This window comes from Opisthocomus hoazin, chromosome 6, assembly GCF_030867145.1.
Source record: "Opisthocomus hoazin isolate bOpiHoa1 chromosome 6, bOpiHoa1.hap1, whole genome shotgun sequence".
In the NCBI taxonomy this organism is placed as follows: domain Eukaryota; kingdom Metazoa; phylum Chordata; class Aves; order Opisthocomiformes; family Opisthocomidae; genus Opisthocomus; species Opisthocomus hoazin.
Window position 1 is genome coordinate 3671922 of NC_134419.1, and position 20821 is coordinate 3692742.

General features: G+C 51.2%; 1 protein-coding gene across 4 annotated transcripts in view; it reads right to left on the bottom strand.

The window, feature by feature from the left end:
- Nucleotides 1-8613: 8613 nt before the first annotated feature.
- PATJ (PATJ crumbs cell polarity complex component) overlaps nt 8614-20821 on the bottom strand; it is a 159529-nt gene continuing 147321 nt past the window's right edge. For all 4 annotated transcript variants that reach the window (XM_075424348.1, XM_075424345.1, XM_075424347.1 and 1 more), the window contains 6 exons: nt 20113-20150; nt 19702-19824; nt 18496-18600; nt 14943-15046; nt 13162-13285; nt 8614-11399 (listed from right to left, as the gene is read on the bottom strand). In XM_075424348.1, the coding sequence (XP_075280463.1) occupies nt 11253-11399; nt 13162-13285; nt 14943-15046; nt 18496-18600; nt 19702-19824; nt 20113-20150 (641 nt within the window). In that variant the 3' untranslated portion in view covers nt 8614-11252. The remainder of the gene's footprint in view (nt 11400-13161; nt 13286-14942; nt 15047-18495; nt 18601-19701; nt 19825-20112; nt 20151-20821) is intronic.

The window sequence follows — 20821 nt, forward strand, 5'->3', positions numbered from 1 at the left end:
TTTTTTCAGGAATCGCCCCGATTTGTGCTCTGGTGCTGAGCTCTGAGCTCCCAGAGCCAGCACGAGCACCCACTGCGTCGCTGCCAGGCCCCAGCTGCAAACGAAAAGAGCCATAACACCATTTTCTGTTAATCCTCACTGAGGTTTTTCCCCCTCCCCGGCAGCTCTGGAGCCGTGCTCACAGAGAGGAATTTCACTCTGGCTCTCCCTGCTTCCCAGAGGGACCTGAACTTTCTGGCTTCAGCAGAATAAATGGTGGGAGATTTCCTGCTGAGGATCCGGGCGGCTTCGGGAAGCGCCTGCCTGCGGGATCCCTCGGGATGCCGAGCTGACCGCGGTGCGGTTCGGGGACAGGGCACGTGGTGCTGGGGGGGTGCGGCAGCTCTGCCGTTGCTGCCTTCCCCCTGCCTCCCTCCGCGTCCCCCCTTCCCTGGCGTTCCCATCCCTGCAGCCCGGGCTGGTTAACTGCATCCCCAGAGTGGTTATTTTCATTCCTTTGCCTCATATTTCCTCTTTTCCCCTCGAACCGGCTCCCCAAGGAGGAGCAGCTCCCATGAGGTGACCCCCGAGATGGTTCGATGCTGTCCTCAGCATCTCCCGGTGCCCAGCGTCCCGTCGGCGACGTTCCGGCTGCCACAAAACCGATAGGAAATTGTCTGCAGGATCTCAGTGCCATAAAGAGCCCGAGAGCCAGCCTTAATTTATATATTTCAATATCACAGTGGAGATGAAACTAAATATAGGCAAGCAAAAATACATCCCCAGTGCGAGCGCTGTGCAATACAAATGGAGACAATTAAGTCACAGCAAGGAAAAAAATTAATCTAATGATCTTTATGGGCTCACCACCTAGGAGCTGATTAGCTATGAAGGGAAAGAATGATGAGGAGCTCAGCCCAACACGATTTTTCCGCTCTGCTTCTGGCCATTCCCAGCGTGTCCCTTGCTTTGGCCGCACAGAGGGGCGCAGGGGCTCGACAGCCTCACCCGGAGAACCTCCGTGGCCATGGGGAAACGCGTGGCTCTGCGCGGCCCTCAGCGTCCGGACTGGGCCTGAGGACGGGGCCACCTCCAGTAGTTCTCTGGTTTTTCCCTCTAATTTACTGATGACCTCCGGAGAAAGCCCTCTGCCACCCAGACGTCGTCCCCCGCCCCACAGGCAGGGGAGCGCGCCGGCTGTCCCTGGGGGTGCCAGGATGGCTGAAGCATGACGCTGTCACCCAGCGCGTCGGTGCCAGGACGGGGACGAGCAGGGAGGGTGGCGGTGCCGAAGGGGAGATGCTGGAGGAACAACGGCCAGCTCCACCCAAGGTCCATCCTGGGGAGAAGGGGACCATGGATGCCTGGAAACGTTCAAGGCCAGGTTGGCCGGGGCTCTGAGCAACCTGGTCTGGCTGAAGATGTCCCTGCTCACTGCAGGGGGGTTGGACTGGATGGCCTCTAAAGGTCCCTTCCCACCCAAACCGCTCCTTGATTCCGTGCCCCGTGCCTGGAGATCTCATCCACAGCCAGCAGGCTCCAGCTCCACGGCAAACGTTGGTTTTGAGGCCACCGTGTGACCGCACAGTGCGTGCCCGTGCCGTGCAGGGGCACAGACCTTGGGGAGCAGAGCCGACCCGGCCAGAGCCACGTGAGACCCCCTCACCCCGGCCAGCCGCCTCTGCGTGAGGTTTGGTGTCGATACCCACGCCAGATTCAACACACAAAAAGAAAAACCAGATGACCCCAAGCTGTTCCTCCCACCGCCTGCAAGCTGCCGAGGCGCGGGAGCGATGCCTCCCTGGGGGCACCAGGCTCGGAAGGCAAGAGCCAGAAATTTTAGGGGGGGATACGTGGAGATGCGGCCACGCTGTTCCCCCCTGCAACTGCCCCCACACCACCATGACATCGGGTGCAAGATATGTGAGGAATGACAACGCCGGGGCCGTGGGCAGCGAAAACATGGCGGGGCTCGCGTGAGGGGTGGCGGGGGAGAGCGTCGGCCAAGCAGGCTCCGTCCACGCCGCAGGGATGCCAGCGGGTCCACGGCATCAGCTTGAGACCGCGTCAAGCAGAGAAGCAGGTGAAATAATTGCAGTAATTATTAATAGTAAATAGTAAAATTACTAAAATAGTAATCATAGAACCACAGAATCACAGAATGTTCGGGGTTGGCAGGGACCTCTGTGGGTCATCCAGTCCAACCCCCTGCCCAAGCAGGGTCTCCTACAGGAGGCTTCACAGGACCTTGTCCAAGTGGGTCTGGAATATCTCCAGAGAAGGAGACTCCACAGCCTCCCTGGGCAGCCTGGGCCAGGGCTCCGTCACCCTCAGAGTGAAGAAGTTCTTCCTCATGTTCAACTGGAACTTCCTCTGCTCCAGTTTGTGCCCGTTGCCCCTTGTCCTGTCACTGGGCATCACTGAAAAGAGCTTGGCCCCATCCTCCTGACACCCACCCTGAAGATATTTAGAGGCATTTCTAAGGTCCCCCCTCAGCCTTCTCTTCTCCAGGTTGAACAAGCCCAGCTCCCTCAGCCTTTCCTTGTAGGAGAGATGCTCCAGTCCCCTCCTCATCCTCGTAGCCCTCCGCTGGACTCTCTCCAGTAGCTCCTTATCTCTCTTGAACTGGGGAGCCCAGCACTGGACACAGTGATCCAGATGGGGCCTCACCAGGGCAGAGCAGAGGGGGAGAACCTCCCTCGCCCTGCTGCCCACACTCCTCCTAATGCATCCCAGGATCCCATTAGCTTTCTTGGCAGGCAGAGCACACAATTATTATTAATTGGTGTGGTCTGGGATACTTCAAATGTTGGAGAGAAGCAGGGAAAGAACCCCCCATCAGCCCCCGAAACCGGGCCGTGGCCGCGTTCGAGGCGGAAGGCGAGCGCAGGGCGCCTGGAGCCCGATGCGCACGCAGAGCCCCGTGCAGCTGCTGCTCACACCCCTGCGGTTCATGAAATCAGCCGGCCGTTCCCGGGCAGAGGGGACGTGCCTTGGCTCAGCTCCTCCGACATCTGCGGGTCCCCGCGCTGGGATGAGCCCCTTGAGGCTTGGCACCGGGGGAGAGGCAAAACCAGCGCCCGGCAGGTTTCTTGGGTCCGAGTGAAAGTACAGAGGGTGAGGAACAAAATCAATTCTGCTCGAGTCTCACCCGTGCGGGTGGCAGAAAAAATCAGTGCCTCTCGATGTATCCCCCAGAAACTGCCCCATTGGCGGCTTCACAGAATCACAGAATGGTCGGGGTTGGAAGGGACCTCTGTGGGTCACCCAGCCCAACCCCCTGCCCAAGCAGGGTCACCCAGAGCAGGCTGCACAGGACCGCGTCCAGGCGGGTCTGGAATATCTCCAGAGAAGGAGACTCCACAGCCTCCCTGGGCAGCCTGTTCCAGGGTTCCGTCACCCTCAGAGGGAAGAAGTTCTTCCTCATGTTCAACTGGAACTTCCCATGCTCCAGTTTGTGCCCGTTGCCCCTTGTCCTGTTGCTGGGCACCACTGGAAAGAGTCTGGCCCCGTCCTCCTGACACCCACCCTGCAGATATTTAGAGGCATTTCTAAGGTCCCCTCTCAGCCTTCTCTTCTCCAGGCTGAACAAGCCCAGCTTCCTCAGCCTCTCCTCGTAGGAGAGATGCTCCAGTCCCCTCCTCATCCTCGTAGCCCTGTAGACCTGGGTGGCCTCAGCCCAGCAACTCTCAGCAGAACTCAATATTCTCGGAAGAGACGCGTGTCTCGGCGGCAGAGGCAGATTTATTTGCTGCCGCGGGGACGGCGTCGGGCGCATCGACGGCATCGCCGCTTCGGGGTCTGCGGGGCCAAGCTGCGCCCCGGCACCCCGTCCCATCCCCACGGCTCGGCACGGAGGGGCTCCTCGACCCCGCGTTCGCCGGGGTGGAGGGCAGATATCAGCAGGGGTGAGGCTGGCCGCCATTCCACGTCCTAGGAAAGATCACTGCGGTACCCGGGTGTCTCCTCCTTCCCGCAGCACCCACCTATTCGCAGGGGACGAAGCCCAGCGCAGAGCTTCGGGAGTTTGTCCTTCCCGGTTGGAGCATCCCTTGGGGCAGCCGCGCTGGCAGCGGCCAAGGCGGCAGAAATACAATATTTTGTGAATTGCTCCATCTAGTGCCATTTCAGCAGAAAGAAGCGGTGCGATCCGGCTTCCCTGGCCGGGGCTGCAGCCTGGCCGGGGATGGGCCCGGTCCCTGTCCTGCTCCAGCGCTGGAGACGCTCCCGACACTGCTGGGTGGGATGAAGAGAAGGGCAACCAAAGTACGAAGTGATCTCTTCATATTTGAAAATGCTCATAGGGAATATTAAGTTTTCAAGGGCAGCTATTTCCCCGTAAGTGCTTGTAGTCCCATTTTGGGAAAGATGAAGACACAGAACCACAGAATGGTCGGGGTTGGAAGGGACCTCTGTGGGTCACCCAGCCCAACCCCCTGCCCAAGCAGGGTCACCCAGAGCCGGCTGCACAGGACCTTGTCCAGGCGGGTCTTGAATATCTCCAGAGAAGGAGACTCCACAGCCTTCCTGGGCAGCCTGGGCCAGGGCTCCATCACCCTCAGAGTGAAGTTGTTCTTCCTCGTGATCAGCTGGAACTTCCCAGGCTCCAGTTTGTACCCGTTGCCCCTTGTCCTGTCGCTGGGCACCACTGGAAAGAGTCTGGCCCCATCCTCCTGACCCCCACCCTGAAGATAATTATAACATTTCTAAGGTCCCCTCGCAGCCTTCTCTTCTCCAGGCTGAACAAGCCCAGCTCCCTCAGCCTCTCCTCGTAGGAGAGATGTTCCAGTCCCCTCACCATCCTCGTAGCCCTCCGCTGGACTCTCTCCAGTAACTCCTCATCTTTCTTGAACTGGGGAGCCCAGAACTGGACACAGTGCTCCAGATGGGGCCTCCCTAGGGCAGAGCAGATGGGGAGGAGAGCCTCCTTCGACCTGCTGCCCACAGTCTTCTTAATGAAGAGACCATTGGCCTTCTTGGCAGCCAGGGCACACTGCTGGCTCATGGTCACCCTGTCGTCCCCCAGCACTCGCGGGTCCCTCCCCGCAGAGCTGCTCTCCAGCAGGTCAGCCCCAGCCTGTATTGGTGCCTGGGTTTGTTCCTCCCCAGGTGCAGGAACCTGCACTTGCCCTTGTTGAACCTCATCAGGTTCCTCTCTGCCCAGCTCTCCAGCCTGTCCAGGTCACGCTAAATGCCAGCACAGCCTGCTGGTGTATCCACCACTCCTCCCAGTTTGGTGTCATCAGCAAACTTGCTGAGGGTACATTCTAACTCTTCATCCAGATCATTAATGAAGAAGTTGAACAAGGCTGGGCCCAGTACTGACCCTTGGGGGACACTACTAGTTACCGGCCTCCAACGAGACTCAGCGCCGCTGATGACAACCCTCTGAGTTCTGCCATTCAGCCAGTTCTCAATCCACCTCACTGACCACTCATCCCGCCCACACTTCCTCAGCTTCCCTAGGAGGACGTTATGGAAGACGGTGTCAAAAGCCTTGCTGAGGTCAAGGTAGACGATAAACGAAGCAAAGGTTCTCGGCCCTCCGTCTGCAAGGTAAGAGCGGATTTCAAAACTGGTGGACGGGTGGGCTGCAGCTGCGGAGGAGGTGAGGACCAGCCTCCAACAGGGCAGCCAGCATCACCCAAAGAGCCAGGACGCCCCGGAGCGACCTGCGCAGGGGACGTCTGGCGTGGAGGGGCTCAGACAACAGCTCACGCGTTACCCTGCGCAACCGCCCCCATCTGCCACCCCGCTCCCCGGTTTAAAACCCAGCAATACTATTAAATGTTTGCCCAGATCATAATAATTTGCCCAGTTTTAGCTGCTTCCCCCAGCGCAGCAAGTTGACTGCTGGGGGATGCACGAGCCCCCCCAGACCCGGCGAGGGGCCGTGCGAGGAGGCATCAGGCTGAGCCCCGCGAGCTGCGGTGGGAGGACGGGGGGTTGCGCAGGGACCCAGCTCGGCCCCGGGGTCCGCGCCAGGCTGTCGGTCCTCGCGGTTGTCCCGGGGGAGCTCCTGGCCGTGGCGTCACGTCACGCTGTCTCCCGTCTGTCCGCAGCGAGATCTGTGCCGAGTTTGCGTTGTAGGAGCGCCGAGCGTCCAGAGCGTCCTTTCTCCTTGAGTGGAAACCAGCCTGTGACAAACCCCACCGGGCAGGGAGGGGACAGGAGGGAGGGACAGCGTATTGCTCTTCAGGGGAATTTACTTGTGGCTCCTTTTCTGCTGCACACAAATAGAATCATTGAATGGTTTGGGTTGGAAGGGACCTTAAAGCTCATCTGGTTCCAACCCCCCTGCCATGAGCAGGGACATCTCCCACCAGCCCAGGGTCCTCAGAGCTCCATCCAACCTGGCCTTGAGCACTGCCAGGGAGGGGGCAGCCACAGCTTCTCTGGGCAGCCTGGGCCAGGGCCTCACCACCCTCATGGGGAAGAATTTCTTCCTCATATCTCATCTAAATCTGCCCTCTTTTAGTTTGGAGCCGTTCCCCCTTGTCCTATCCCTGCACCCCCTTGTGAAAAGCCCCTCTCCACCCTTCCTGTCGGCCCCTTCAGGCACTGGCAGCTGCTCTAAGGTCATCCCGGAGCCTTCTCTTCTCCTGAGCAGCCCCAGCTCCCTCAGCCTGTCCTTGGAGGAGAGGTGCTCCAGCCCTCGGATCATCTCCGTGGCCTCCTCTGGCCCCGCTCCAACACATCCATGTCCTTCTTATGTTGGGAGCTCCAGAGCAGCCCAGGATACGGTTGGCTTTCTGGGCTGCGAGCGTACATTGCCGGCTCATGTTGAGCTTCTCATCCACCAGTACCCCCAAGTCCTTCTCCTCAGGGCTGCTCTCGAGCCGCTCTCCGCCCAGCCCGTCCTTGTGTTTGGGATTGCCCCGACCCACGTGCAGGACCTTGTGCTTGGCCTTGTTGACCTTCATGCGGTTCACGCAGGCCACCTCTCCAGCCTGTCCAGGTCCCTCTGGATGGCATCCCATCCCTCCAGCGTGTCAACCACACCACACAGCTTGGTGTCGTCGGCAGACTTGCGGACGGTACACTCCATCCCACTGTCCATGTCGCCGACAAAGAGATTGAACAGCACCAGTACATAATAATAACAAACCCCACCAGTCCTGTGAAAGCAGCCGAGACCCTGGAGCCCGCCTGGAGGCGAAGCCAAGGCGATCCTCGCTGCTTTGCTGTTTGGGATGCTAATGATGATAATGGAATTCGATATCAATGCTCAGCACATCTGCAAAAACTAATGTTTTATACATGTGTAACGTTAAATTCATTCATTCCAGTTCTTTCAGGCGAAGGTACGCGAGCTGCTCCATCTCGGCGCAATCATACCCCCTCCACAGGCGCTCTGTACGTCGTATTCCAGGGTGGTAATCACCCTCTGGTGAATTACAGGGAATCCAGAGGCATGGCAGCGACTCCTGACGCAGCAGCGCAGTGTGACGGAGTCCCCTTGTCCCTCCCCCTGACCCTCTGCCCTCCCCGGCCCACCCTGCACCACCACGGCTCCTTCCTGCTGACTGGGATTGCTGCTGGTACGAACCAGTCGCCTGGCGCCTTCATCTGCCTCCCCTTTTTTCTCTCCCTTGGTTTTGATGCCTGCGCACCAGACCCTTGGTGTCTCAACCAAACTGGTTTTGTTGGCGTTCCTCGGATTAAAACCACAGGATTGCAGAATGGTTTGGGTTGGAAGGGACCTTTAGAGGTCATGTAGTCCAACCCCCCCTGCCATGGGCAGGGACCCCTTCCACCAGCCCAGGGTGGTCCAAGCTCCATCCAGCCTGGCCTTGAACACTGCCAGGGAGGGGCAGCCAAAGCTTCTCTGGGCAACGTGGGCCAGGGCCTCAGCACCCTCAGAGTGAAGAATTCCCTCCTTATATCCAGTCTAAATCTCCCCTCTTTCCTCCTGAAGCCATCACCCCTTGTCCTGTCACCCCATGCCCTTGTCCCAGCCCTCTCCAGCTCTCTCACAGCCCCTCCAGGCACTGGCAGCTGCTCTAAGGTCTCTCTGGAGCCTTCTCTTCCCCAGGCTGAGCAGCCCCAGCTCTCCCAGCCTTTCCTCCCAGCAGAGGGGTTCCAGCCCTTGGATCATCTCCGTGACCTCCTCTGGCCCCACTCCCACAGCTCCAGGTCTGTCCCACGCTGAGGGCTCCAGAGCTGGACGCAGGGATCCCGGGGGGTCTCAGCAGAGCGGGGCAGAGGGGCAGATTCCCCCCCCTCGCCCCGTGCCCACGCTGCTGGGGACACAGCCCTGGGTACGGCTGCCGTAAGGGCTGTGAGCGCTCACGGCCGGGTCACGTTGAGCTTCTGGTCACCCAGCACCCCAGGACCTTCCCTACTTACTTGGCTGGAGCCATCCAGCTGGGCAGCCGCAGCTCGCCACGGACGGGCGCACACGGGACGTCTCCCTGCAGTCATCTCCCCAGGAGCCGTCCCCGGCCCGGGCGCAGAGCTCGGTGGCTGTCACCACAGCCGGCCGTCACCACCGCCCTCCACCACGCCGCTCCTTCTCCTGGTCCCCAAGAGGGGCCATCACGAGCCCCACGTGGAACAGCAAACGGACACCTCGTGGAACAAATTTCAACACTGACTTAAAAAAAGAAAAAGCACAACTACTTATGTAACTGAGCTTTATTTAGAATCTTTGAAGTCATAAAATGTCTCGTACTACTGATAAATGTAAACATACAATCAGGAGGTTTAATTGCTTTTTTCCCTTGCACAGAAATAAAGTTTTAAACAAACCAGAACACCTCAACCCAGACAAGCGTAATGCAAATTTAATGATCTAACTTGGTCCTGTACATACAGCACACGCTCCTCCGCCTCGCCACTGGTTTATCAATTAGTTGCAGTATAATTTTTGGCAGTAATATATCGAACACACAAAGTGCAAATTACAAGAAGCAGAAAATGTTCTCTCTCATTCTGAGCAATGAGAAGTGCAAAATATCTCAGCCCATAAATTCTATTCTTTATGTATATGAACAGCATGTGCATAATAGGCTAACGAATAGCCGGGTACAACTCCATAGAGTAAACGTGGCAACATCTTAAAGTCGGAATGCAGTGATTACAGAAACACAATCAGAGGAATGATTACCTTTTGCTCATAAATTCCACACACTATTTCTGAGGGTACCTCTTTGGTTTCCGCCTCCCCGCCTTCGGCTTCTGCGCACCTGGGATACTTCCGCAACCAAAGGCAGCTTGTTCACCGTTCTCCAACCTGCTCCATCTGGACAGACTTCTGTGCGACTAAAACCAAGGTTCCACCGACATTCCACTCGGAGAATCAATCAGTCCAGTGGGAACCCACTGAAAACGTGAAGTTTCTCGCAGGCACTACTGACGGAATGCCCGCTACTGGTTCCGGCAGGCTAAATGCACTTTGTGATCACCTAAAGTTAAAGGAAACTTTTCAACGAAATAAGGAAAACCCTTTCAGCGAGAGCGAGTCACAGCTTGCTTGTTCCAGTGTAGTCCACCTCGCTCCAGTACCTGTTCTTTAAAGGGAAACTGTGGAACAACCACTCCAGCTAAACCCTACTGAGCCCCGGTACCTTCAACCCAAGCCCTGCACTACGCAGTGACTACACTACGGATTTTGAATCTTCTTTCCATGTAATTCCAGGGATTTTTCACATCAAACGAGCAGCCAATTTTGACCCCCTCATTTCTCCCAGCTACACCATCATTATAAATTACACCAAACAGCCCAAATCAGACCGGGCTGCTTCCTCTAAAACCCTGCGGTTCCTCTGGATGGAAAGATCAAACCCGAACGACTTGCGCTGCCGTTAATCTGCCCGCCAAATTCGTCTGCTGAATCGCTCAGGCCACGGTCATACAATCACGGCAGGAATGGCTGCGGCACGTAACGAAGCTGCGGGCCTTCGGCCGAACGTTCCTGCACCCCACCTCCACCCCGCAGAGCGGGACAGGCCTCGGGAAGGCTCCTGGACGGCTTCAGCTTCCTCGCCTGGCTGAGCTTAACCCCAAAAAACCCAGTTGGCTGCTTCACCTGAGCCGCCCGACTCTCCGGCGCGGGCTGAGGAACCCCTCGGGTGGCTCTGCCCTGGGCGGACGGGGACGGCAGCCATCGCCGGGAGGACATCGTCGCCTTCCGCCGCGACCTGGTGTTACTTGGTACGGTCCAAAACCGAACTCCAGCGGCCCCGAGGAAGAAGCATCCTCCGTGATCCGTGAAAGCCTCTTCCGGCACTATCTGATCCTGGGGAGGCTCCTGGAAACGTGGCACGGTTTGCTGGTTTGGATTAACTTCATCCGTCCTTCAAGACAAGGTGCGGAGGGACCGCTCGCCAGCGCTGCGGGAATTACGGGATCACGTCGCCGAGGCAAACTTTTGTCTTCATTAAAGTTTCAGGAGGAACCATTACGCCGCGACTTGGCACAACAACAACTGCCTTTGCGTGCGACATGCCTGGCACAGATCAGCACGTTTCTCCTTCTTTAAAAATATAATTAGAATAGAACGAGATGGGTCGTTGTTGTTGTTCATGCTGCCTAAATATGTGAAAAGGCTCAAACATTTTAAAAGCCTAAAAAAAAAAATAAATTTCCCTCTCCTCTAGTTTATTTTTCATGCTAAAGGCTGCAAATTGACACATCACAGTAATTACCTCTGACTAACTTCCCCAGACCTACCCAAAGAGATAAACATGAGAAGTTCACATTTGACTATCAGACTTACTGTGCCGAGCACAAATAATTTCCCAGAGGAGAATTTGATATTTCATCATTTGGAACAGTGGTAATTTAATTACATTGCTAATGTTTTCTGGCATACTTGAAAGGACAATTAGCATAAGTAAATCATGAGTGAGATGACAAGTCACTCGGCATTTATTTCTGCTCATCAGATGAGATCAGTTGATGATCTAAATTCTCTTTTGTGTGCGATGTGAATTCCAGGTTCAGTGGTTGTTAACTGGGGTTCAGACCAGTGGGGATAAAACTGATGTACAAATAAAGTAAAATGGATATTGTTCTTTGAAGTTTCTTAATTAAACTTGTCCAGAGAAACCTCAAAAGCCACCAGACGTGGGGGAGGGCGGGGAGAAAGGCTGATAGCTGTGGAAGCTCAGTGAAGCTCGAGATGCACACCACCCCTCCTGGCAACGGGGTGAATACCGCTTCGTTTTCACCAGGGTTTGCTTTCCATCCTGCTCAGGGCTGAACGGTGTTATTATAGCTCTACTGATGTTCTAAAATAATTGTATTTATCTCCGCAAGCGCAATGACATTCACGATAACACCGTTAATGTCACAGTTCCTTTCTGGCGCTTCAGAATAGCTACAGCTTGCTCATGAGTAACACCTTCCAAAGCTTCCCCGTTAACTGCTAAAATCTGGTCGCCGCGCTTCAGTCTGCCATCGTCCGCAGCTGCTCCCTGCAAACGGCAAAGCGATTCGTTAGCGCGGCAGCACGGAGCCCTCTCGTCTCTCCTAATGCTGATGGATGAAATGAGGAGGGACACAGCACTGGGAACCCCGCCGCGACCGGGAGGGGATGTGGGAAACGGCAGTGCTGAAGCGTCCACGGGTGCTTCGACCACCGCCCATCGCTCACCCAACCCTGTAAGGTCCGGGGCAGCGCGGGTGGGTGATGCACCTCTGGGAAGACGAGAATCACCTCATCTCTGCAAAAACTGCAGTGTGGCGACTGGTTCTGGCTTTTATGATTATGGAGAGGCTCGTTAGAGCAGCATTTAAACGTCCACCACACCCAGTGTTGAGAAATGGGCTACAACATGGGGAGGAGAGGGACGCAGAGCTCCTGCAGCAGAACAGCCTGGGCACTGCCCCAAGCCCCGGACGGAGCCGGGCTCCGCTGCAGCTCCTGCGCAGCTCCCGCAGAGCTTGGGAAATGGCTGTTTTCCTCCAGAGACCTCAGTGCCCCTCTTCCATCTCAGTCCTGAGCCCTGCCCGGCCCAGAGGCCGGCTCACGGCGTCCGCTTCTGCTCCACGGCTCCACCAGTGACCGCAGTGTGTTCTACCTTCGATTTAGGGTTTCTCAGCTGTGCTCACATCTCAAAACTTGTAAATCTAAGCATCGGTTAAAGGCACAGTATCTTCCCATGTTCATAACTGAAAATTGTAAAAAGACCATGTATTTGCGGTTTGAGCCCCGGAATCACAGAAGCAGAGGAGACACAACTTCTCCTCCACCTTCAAACGAAGTTTTCTCAGCTATGCCATCTACCCTGCCAGAAGTGCTGACACGAGTGACAGCAAGCAGGCGCAGGACAAAAACCTGTGTGTGACTGACTTCAGGGTTACTTTACGTAAAGCATTCCCAATTCCCACTGTTTTTCTTCCCCCTCCATCTCCAGAACTCCCTCCACGTGGCCATGCCTTCACGTGAGCACACTGCCAGCAAGGGGACGGGTGGGAAAAGGGGCCCTTCTCCTCTGCGCCAGCGGCCGTTCCGGGGCTGCTGCCTCGAGGCTGTGCTGTACCACGTTCCCTCCTCGGCCTCGGTGGCCAGAGCCACTGCTGTACCCGGCTGGGACCCCCCAGTCCTCCCCTGACACTCAGAGTCGGGGGCAGAGATGAGCTGGGACAGTCGTGCCGAGAGCGGCTCCAGCACATAGAGCAGAGTACTCACGGAGAGGCATCAGAGAGAAGCTGGAAGCAAGGGAGAATAACTAAGGCCAGGACTGGTGCATTAGCCAGTTCATTATCAGGCCACAAGCTATGGCGTTTTCACCTTTGGGTGTTTTTTCCCACTGGGGTGACTGTTGGAGCAGAGGAGCTCATCACTGCTTTGGCAGCTGAAGCTCAGCCACCAGAACACAGCATCGCTGCAACCGTCTCGTCTCCGGTACAGCGGGAGAAGTTATGCCTCCATACCCCTTGGAAGGCTCTTTGAGATTTACAGATATAAAGCTGCCTTATAAATATTTTAATGTATAAAACCAAGTTTCTCAAGTACACAGAGCAATTTTGCTGAGATAAAGTATCTTGTTTCAGCCATCAGTGATGCGAAATAGAAACTGAGAAGCTGGCTGAGAGTTCTGGGTCCACTTACTCACCCCAATGTACTTAGTACATTTCACTTTCTACTACATAATATATTATCCAAGCCAAATCTTAGGTTTATTTTTAAAGATAATACAGAAAAAGGGGAAAAAACAAACAGAAAAAAGATACCTTGGCAAATATAGTCTTGACATAAATGGGCAGGTCTCCATGGGGACTTCCATACCCCCCTACAATACTAAATCCCAGTCCATCAGAGCCTTTCTCCAAAGCAATAATCTTAGGCTGAGGTGCTCTGAAAACACAATAAATACCACTTAGAACAGCAATGTCCACCTCTGGGGACTTTAGGCAGAAGGAACGCTTACAGAGATATTTATCTACCAAGAAGTTCTTCATACAGTCACCAACCATGACGCTTGTCCTTGCGCTGAAACACACTCCTGCGCAGCCCGGAGTTCAAACGCTGCTCAGTGTGCTGCAGCTCCACGCTTGGAAAATACTTATTTTTAATAAGAGCTCCACAAGAGCACAGTGAGACTGCCCTCAGCTGCCATCGCTGCACGGGCGCGAAGGAGAGTTTGCCTTCTCACCGGCCAAGCGGTCGCCTTTAGCCTGCGTCAGTGGCAACGGCAACCATTTCCTTGCAGAAAAATTCTACTTTATGACTTCAGAGGAGCGAGTCTAACAGACAGGGTGCAGCCAGGAACACTCGTGTTTATGGTCTCAGCTCTACCGCGGGCTCTTTTCTAACCGCTTCTGTGTGAGCTCCATCCCTGCACCCCGTCACCCCCGAGCCCCTCCCGCAGCGCCCAGGCCCTGAGCTGCTCGTCAGGGGTTGTGACTGTCCACGCTGAGCAAAGGCAGATTGTGGGGGAGAATTTAGACCACTCGTGTGTATATACCCATCTCAAATTTGAAAAAGTCATTTCTATGTATTTAGAAAAAAAATATTGCGGACAAAAGCTGTTTGGCATCTTCCACCTGTACAAAGGGGTAGCCTATAAAGACTAACGTCTGGCCATTTTTTTTAGGACAGAAGGAAAGTATACGCCTACCTAGTTCTGCTTCGTATTTTACATTCAAATTTCCTTACTATTTTGATATGAAAAGAGAATACAAATCCTTTTGTGAAGCAAGCAACTCTCCTTTGAGAGCAGCAACAAAAACAGTTATCTCGCATTGTAGGAGTAGAGAATGCAGCATAAACAGCTTAACTTTCGTACTAAAACCCCCCTGAGGTAGGGCAGCAACTTGCATCTCAGCTTCTTGAAATAAATATGACGACTCAAATAATAAAAATTAAGAACATAATGAAGCTAATAAACCAAAATGAAGATCAGATGAATTTCAAAATGGTAACTGGAATGTTATAGCTGCTCTAAAAAGCACACGATGGAGAATGACACATGGCCGTGGGAGGCTAGACCTCTAACTTCCATCCCCATGCAGAAGTGCTCTAAGCAGTAAAGTTTTTAATCAGGCTTTTTCAAATTGTAAAGCTAAAAAGATTCCAAAGACACAGAAAGTTCTGGGACGTGTTTTGAAACATCTCTGATACCAGGCTTTTTAACACCTCTTCCCTCAGTCTGCCAATGAGAAATTATTTCAAATTGCTACGGCCATAACTCCTTCGAGGCAAGGAAGCCAACGGACGAGGGCAGAACTGCCATGTCAGCCTAACACATTAGAAAAGAATGGAGGTGTTTTTTTGTTTTAAATGTCCAGAACTAGTGCTTGGAAACACAATTTGTGCTTATTTACTCAAGCCATTTCTGACACCAGGTGAAGACAGACACGAGTCCATAATCATCCTGGAGAAGGCCACAGTTACCACTTTGCAGGTGATGGAACATTAGAGAGAAAAGCACCGGGAGAGACCTCCTTCAGCAGCCTAGGCTTCTCCCTTGCGCGGGGCACAGAAATTCACCTCAGTTGAAGTACAAACTTACTCGGGATCTTCAGAAGGATGCTCGGAAGAAGAGTTAAGGTTGCACCCTGCAGACATGCTCTCCAGCTGGGTAGCAATGGCACTGATGTTGGTATCAGCCACAACCTAAACAGAAGGATGCAATTACTATGCATGTTCAATTAATACCAAAGATATCTTGGCTACTTACACAGAAACTAGCAAAATTAACTAAATTAACTAAATTAACTAAAAACATTAGCAAAATCAGTCATTGATGTTTTTTTCCAGCAAATTTCCAATACAAGTCCTACTCTCTTAAATTTCCTACTAATTGAACACTTCCAAATCAGAGAGTTCATAATAGCCACCTTTCTGGGGGTTAAATACAAACTTTGCTGTGAAGCTTTCTCTTGCCTTTGCATGGCTACCACTCCGACGCTGAGCAGAGGGGAACAGTCCTTCTGGATAATCCAGGGCAGGAGGTTACTTTGTCAAGGAAATAGGTAAGTCTCAGGGTCAACACAAGGTGTCCGGGATTGGGCTTGAACATAAAGGTCCCCCACAGAAAGCACCTCAGCCTTTAGCAAAACACAGCGATCCGAGGGTCTACGGGACTATGGGGCAAAGGCCGTGAAACACCCCCGGTTGGTTTGTTTGCTGAACAGGGAAGAAATGAATCCTTAGTTTTAACTTTTGTGCTATTTCCAGCATGAATCCAACAAAACTCGATTCTTCCCAATTCTGGCTCCTGTCTTCTTCTGAAACCATGACAAATTACCACCACATAGTAATTAATAAAGTTAAATAAAGACATTTTGACAGGCTGTGGGGCAGCAGAACTTGCTCAGGCTTTCAAAAGCGACCACACCAACGTTGTGCAGGTTGGGGACGAAGCCAGCCGTGGTCGTACGGAGGAAGCGGCTGCTGGCACTCTGACGCCTGGGGTTTGCCGCTCACGGGGGCTTAGCCTCGTCAGGACAGAAGCTGGCAGCTTGCAGGCCCCGTGGGATTTATTAAACACAAAGTGTCGATGCCCACTCTAGCTTTTTCTTTAACCTTCCGTTGCATGCTAATTTTCTATTCTTTGCTTTTTCTGCAAAAAACTTCAGGAAACCACTATGAAGTGTTTTGGACTTTAAGTATTCAGAGCTGAAGGGGCATCGGTTTCCTACCAGCTACCTGCCACGGTTATCCCCTAACTCCATCTCCTTGGGATGAAATATTCTCTGCTTGACGTTTACTGTACAGCGCAGGAGTCCGGCTCAGAGACAGCGAGAAATAGCCAGTAAATATATTTTCAATATTTCCTCTAGCTGTCTATGGCCTTATTTTATCAAAATTAACAGATGCTTTTTCCACTCCTTCCTGTGAACATGGCTTAAGGGAAACGTACCTTTTCGAAATAAAAAAATCCATTATATAAACCCGCATTTTAAATGAATGCTCACAATTTTTCCACAACAATATTTCCCTCTTTCTAATCACTTGGAGCCGAGAGGGTGGCAGCATTTTCTAGGACGGAAGATTAGTTCTCATGCAAATTTTGCATCCCAGGACTCCGGTTCTTGGATGCCCTGAATGAAGGGGTCCGGCAGACAAGACAGCTGCACCTGGCTCAGCCAGCAAAGACACCGTTAAGTTTTCCTTCCCGCTGCAGTAGCCGAAAGAGTGCCAGCCAGTATTTGTCGTATTTTGTTGTTAAATAAAATGCGGGCAAAATAAATCTATATTCAAAAATCTTCAGCTGGCAGTAAGAACATATCAGAGTTCAACAGCCTTGTAAAAAAGCTTCCCCTTATCTCATTACCACACCTGCAGAAAAGAAATTAAATTAAACCAAAGCATCAAAACAGCCGAAAGGGATGATTGTTCCCCTGAGACCCTAATCTCCCATTTGCAAACTCCTTTGCCATCCTGCCCAGGACCTACTGATAACAAGCCTTTCCACACCACTGAACACAATTATCTGACCTTTCAAAGCAGTTTGCCATGAAGTGGTCTAACCTGATAATAAATAGAATTACTTAATGGCACATCAGTCATGATTATCATAGCGATAGGATTATTCCACTTAGATTGTTTTAATAAAAAAAAGCGCAATCCAGTGATGGAGAAGTACCTGCGGTGAGCACGTAAGGTATCACCACGCTTACGGCAGGGTTTCCACGCTACTCCCTGTTGGTATTAAATATAACAACCCTCCTTCACAGAACAGATTTTTAACAGAGGAAAATAGACTCTATTCTATCAGAATAAACCTGTATCATCTGTAAAGAGCAGTCGGCCCATTTTAAGCTGGACAGCAGAAATGCCGAAGGAAACCCGTCAACTGACAAACCCAAAGACATTTCTAGAAGAATCTCTTTGTTTATGTGAGCCACCAACTGACAGCGTGCTTCATCAGGAATATTTTTAAATACATGATGAGGTGGAATACGCTGTATTACGGCTTTCAAGATCAGCAATTTTGGGTTCTGCAGCAAGCTTTCATTTTCTATTCAGGGAACACTGTTGACATGAAAAGTGAAATTACTCAACGTTACTAACAATATGATAACTATAATTTAACAGAAAACCCTCAGCTGGTGTCTATCTGTGTATTTCCTTTGACTTCAATGGAACTACACAAATACACCATCTGCTCTGGAACTGGCTCATCACTTACCAGGTCAGCGGTTCACGGACAGACAAAACAAAGAATAAGCAAGTCTAAAACTAAGTTTATTATCCTCTAATTTCCTTTTTTTTGTTTCCCCTCCCCCCTTTTTTATAGTCACATTTGTGTTGCAATGCAAGCAAGAAGCTTGCAAGAATCTCTCAAGACGTGTTCCAATCCAATATGCCGTGATGATAAAGAAAATTAGAGTAGATTTTAGTGGTACGACTTAAGCTTGTTTTCCAATCGTTACAATAATTCTGCAAACGAGTAGTATTTTGAATTCTCTCTGGCAAGTACTTTTCCCATTTCTTTGTGAAAACATGAAAATAAACCAAAGATGAATACACTGGCAAGCAGCAATTAGAACCAAAGTGGCAGAACATGTCTTCCATTTAGCTAGCATATACACGCGTCAGTGATAACACTGTTTTCCCTCTCGAGTGTTATTATTCATTACCTGTAGAATAATCAGTTCTAGGCAGCACTGTCTTAATGATGATGCTATCGGTTTTACTAAATGCTGCCAGCATTGGTTTCTTGTCCCCCTTTCAAGAACACAGAAATTAACACTGGGCAGTTTGGTCACAGTCTAGTTACATGTGGGCACACATACACGCACACGTCATTTCTTGTTCCTAGTTAACTTGAAATTAAAAAAAAAAATCTTGGAAGCTTGTTGATTTATCATGTGTAGCAACAAGTTATTTTGTTTTCTTTGTTACGCTTTTATATAATCATGCTCACAGCCTGTATGAGTGGCAATAAAGAATTTTTGAATGAAAATTATTTCTTGCTTTTATTCTGCATAATTCCCATCAGCAAGCACCCTGCAATTCTGTGATGCCTTGTGCCAGTGATGCTTAGGGTTTTTTTTTTTCCCCTGAATGCCATTTATCTACCCTCATGCAGCTGCATGTTCAATTTATCACCATACCTGCAGGATAATGCTCCCATAAGCATTCTTTAGTAGATTAACCGCATCTGCATGAGACAGCCCATCCAAAGGTTGCCCATTAATACTGACAATCCGATCTCCAACCTAAAAGTACAACAGTAATGGAAAATTACTAGCATTAGAGAAAATTAAAATTAAGAATGCTTAAAATTCCTCGTGAACTTGGCACTGCACAGTCATGCTTCTCTTTTGCAGGATCCCTTTTGTGAGAATTCTGCATTGCTAGTGATCATCTCCTATTCTTCAGAGCCAGTACGATACGGGTTTTTTAAAAATAACAATGCGATCAGAGAAACAAAGATGGGTTGGGTTTTACTATTTCCATTTGCAAGCAGAGTGTGAGATTTTCCCTGCTGCCCTCCCGTCCAGAAAGGATTCATTTGTCTCCATACATGCAGACTTACAGACTGTGTATGCACGTGCTGAATGCAGTATAGGAAAGCAGGCACTTCTGATATTAATCTAATTAACCTAGATGATTTCTTCTTTTTATACATAAAAATGATCCTGACGCTGGCACTTCATGCTATTGTGTAATTCTATTCGAGACATGGCACGAATGTAGCAGTGTGTACTCATGAATCTCACGGGCCAAAGCAATCCCATGCATCTGTATAATAAGTTCTTCTCAATAATAATGATTCCTTGAAACTCCAAACTCTGCAAAACTGAAAGTGTTCACCACGGTCATTCCTGGAAAAGCCACCTATCCCGTGGGTCTGATACAAGTGCCTTATTTTGGCATTTCTTTATAAAGGCCTCAAGATCAAGCAACCAGCTTCCAATCTTGCTTCCACCTGGTCTGAGCTCTGAATGATGCCCAGCCCGCAGCCCCCCGAGCGCCCGTGGTTTCCAGAGATCCTGCTGCTGCCCTCCCGGGGTCTGGATGAACATACACATCCAAAGACCACTGCAAATGCATTTATGTTCTTTCTCCTAACGTCGCTTTTCCAGTGTGGGCAACAATTGCCATCATCCTAAGATGCAATATAATTAGAAAGGGAAGAGAAGGGCAGGTGTGGTTTTTTGGGTTGGTTTTTTTGGTTTTGCTTCTATATAAAAAGAGGCAGAGTAGTCTATGAGACCTTATCAAAGTGATGGCATATACAGAGGTGCCTGAGGCTCCTTTTCTGCAGGACACATGGCAGATGAAATAGCAAATATTGAGAGAACCCCTCTACTCACTCTGAGTCTCTGGGTGCGTGCAGCCACACCACTGGCTTGAATCATAGCAATGAAGATGGGAGTGTCTCCTAACGGACTTCCCTTCCCTCCTGCTATACTGATACCAAGTGCATCATTTGGTCCCTAGAACAAAGCAAAACAAAACCACATTTGCAACTGAAGCAACTTGCAGAGGTCCATGTTCAGGGTACAGCAATAACTGACTCATTTGATTTATGGAACAGGGAGAAAATAGATAGGTTTGATGGACACCTGCATCCTCACACACGCAGGTCCCAGTACACAGGCATACACCCAACAACCTATCGCAAACATAAATAATGCAATTTTACTTCTGAGAAACGCTACAAAAATGAACAACTTCAGTTAAAGGTGTCAGCTTTTTGAATTGATAGAAAATAACTCACTGACCCTTGTTATCTCCACAGTCCTTGGGCCCATATCTGCTCCTAGTAATAAAGAAACAAACAATCAGCTTCTGTAATTAAGAGATAATATAATTAAGAGATAACGCTGTCAGGTGACAATGGTCCCTTGCTGCCCAGTCAGAGTTATCGCCACGCAGAAGCAGAGCCTTCCTGTGCCAAACCAGGCAGTGCTGCTCACGTGAGGAGGACGGGGTTTCTGTTCCACCCAGAGACTGATGCGGACGCGATCACTCCGGCTGACGGATGCCACCGTGACGCCCAGCGCAGCGCAGCCGCCGCTCACCGCAATCTATTGAATAGCAGCACTCTGCCGGCCTGAAGAAAAGCCCTATTGTGCATTTCACTCAATTAAAGATTGGCTTATTATTCATAAATCACAGTGTCCCCCACCACAAAGGGTAGGGCACATGGCTGGTCTGAGACTGGTGCAGTTCCATTGATTTCCTCTTCTAGTTTGTGCTGTATTAGTAAATAATAGACAGCCAGGAAGTCTGGCTGGCACCTAGCTAGCCATAGGACATTTAAAAGTATTCAAAGCAGTAAAAGAAAAAAAAAAGAGGAAGAAAAAAAGAGGGGACACTTCAAAGGAGTCATTCAAGCTGGGACTAAACAGCCTAAAAGCTGATGGCGTAGCCAGGTCCTGGGCTCTGCTATACCAACCCACAACAGCTTTAAATAAACTGCTTCAAGAA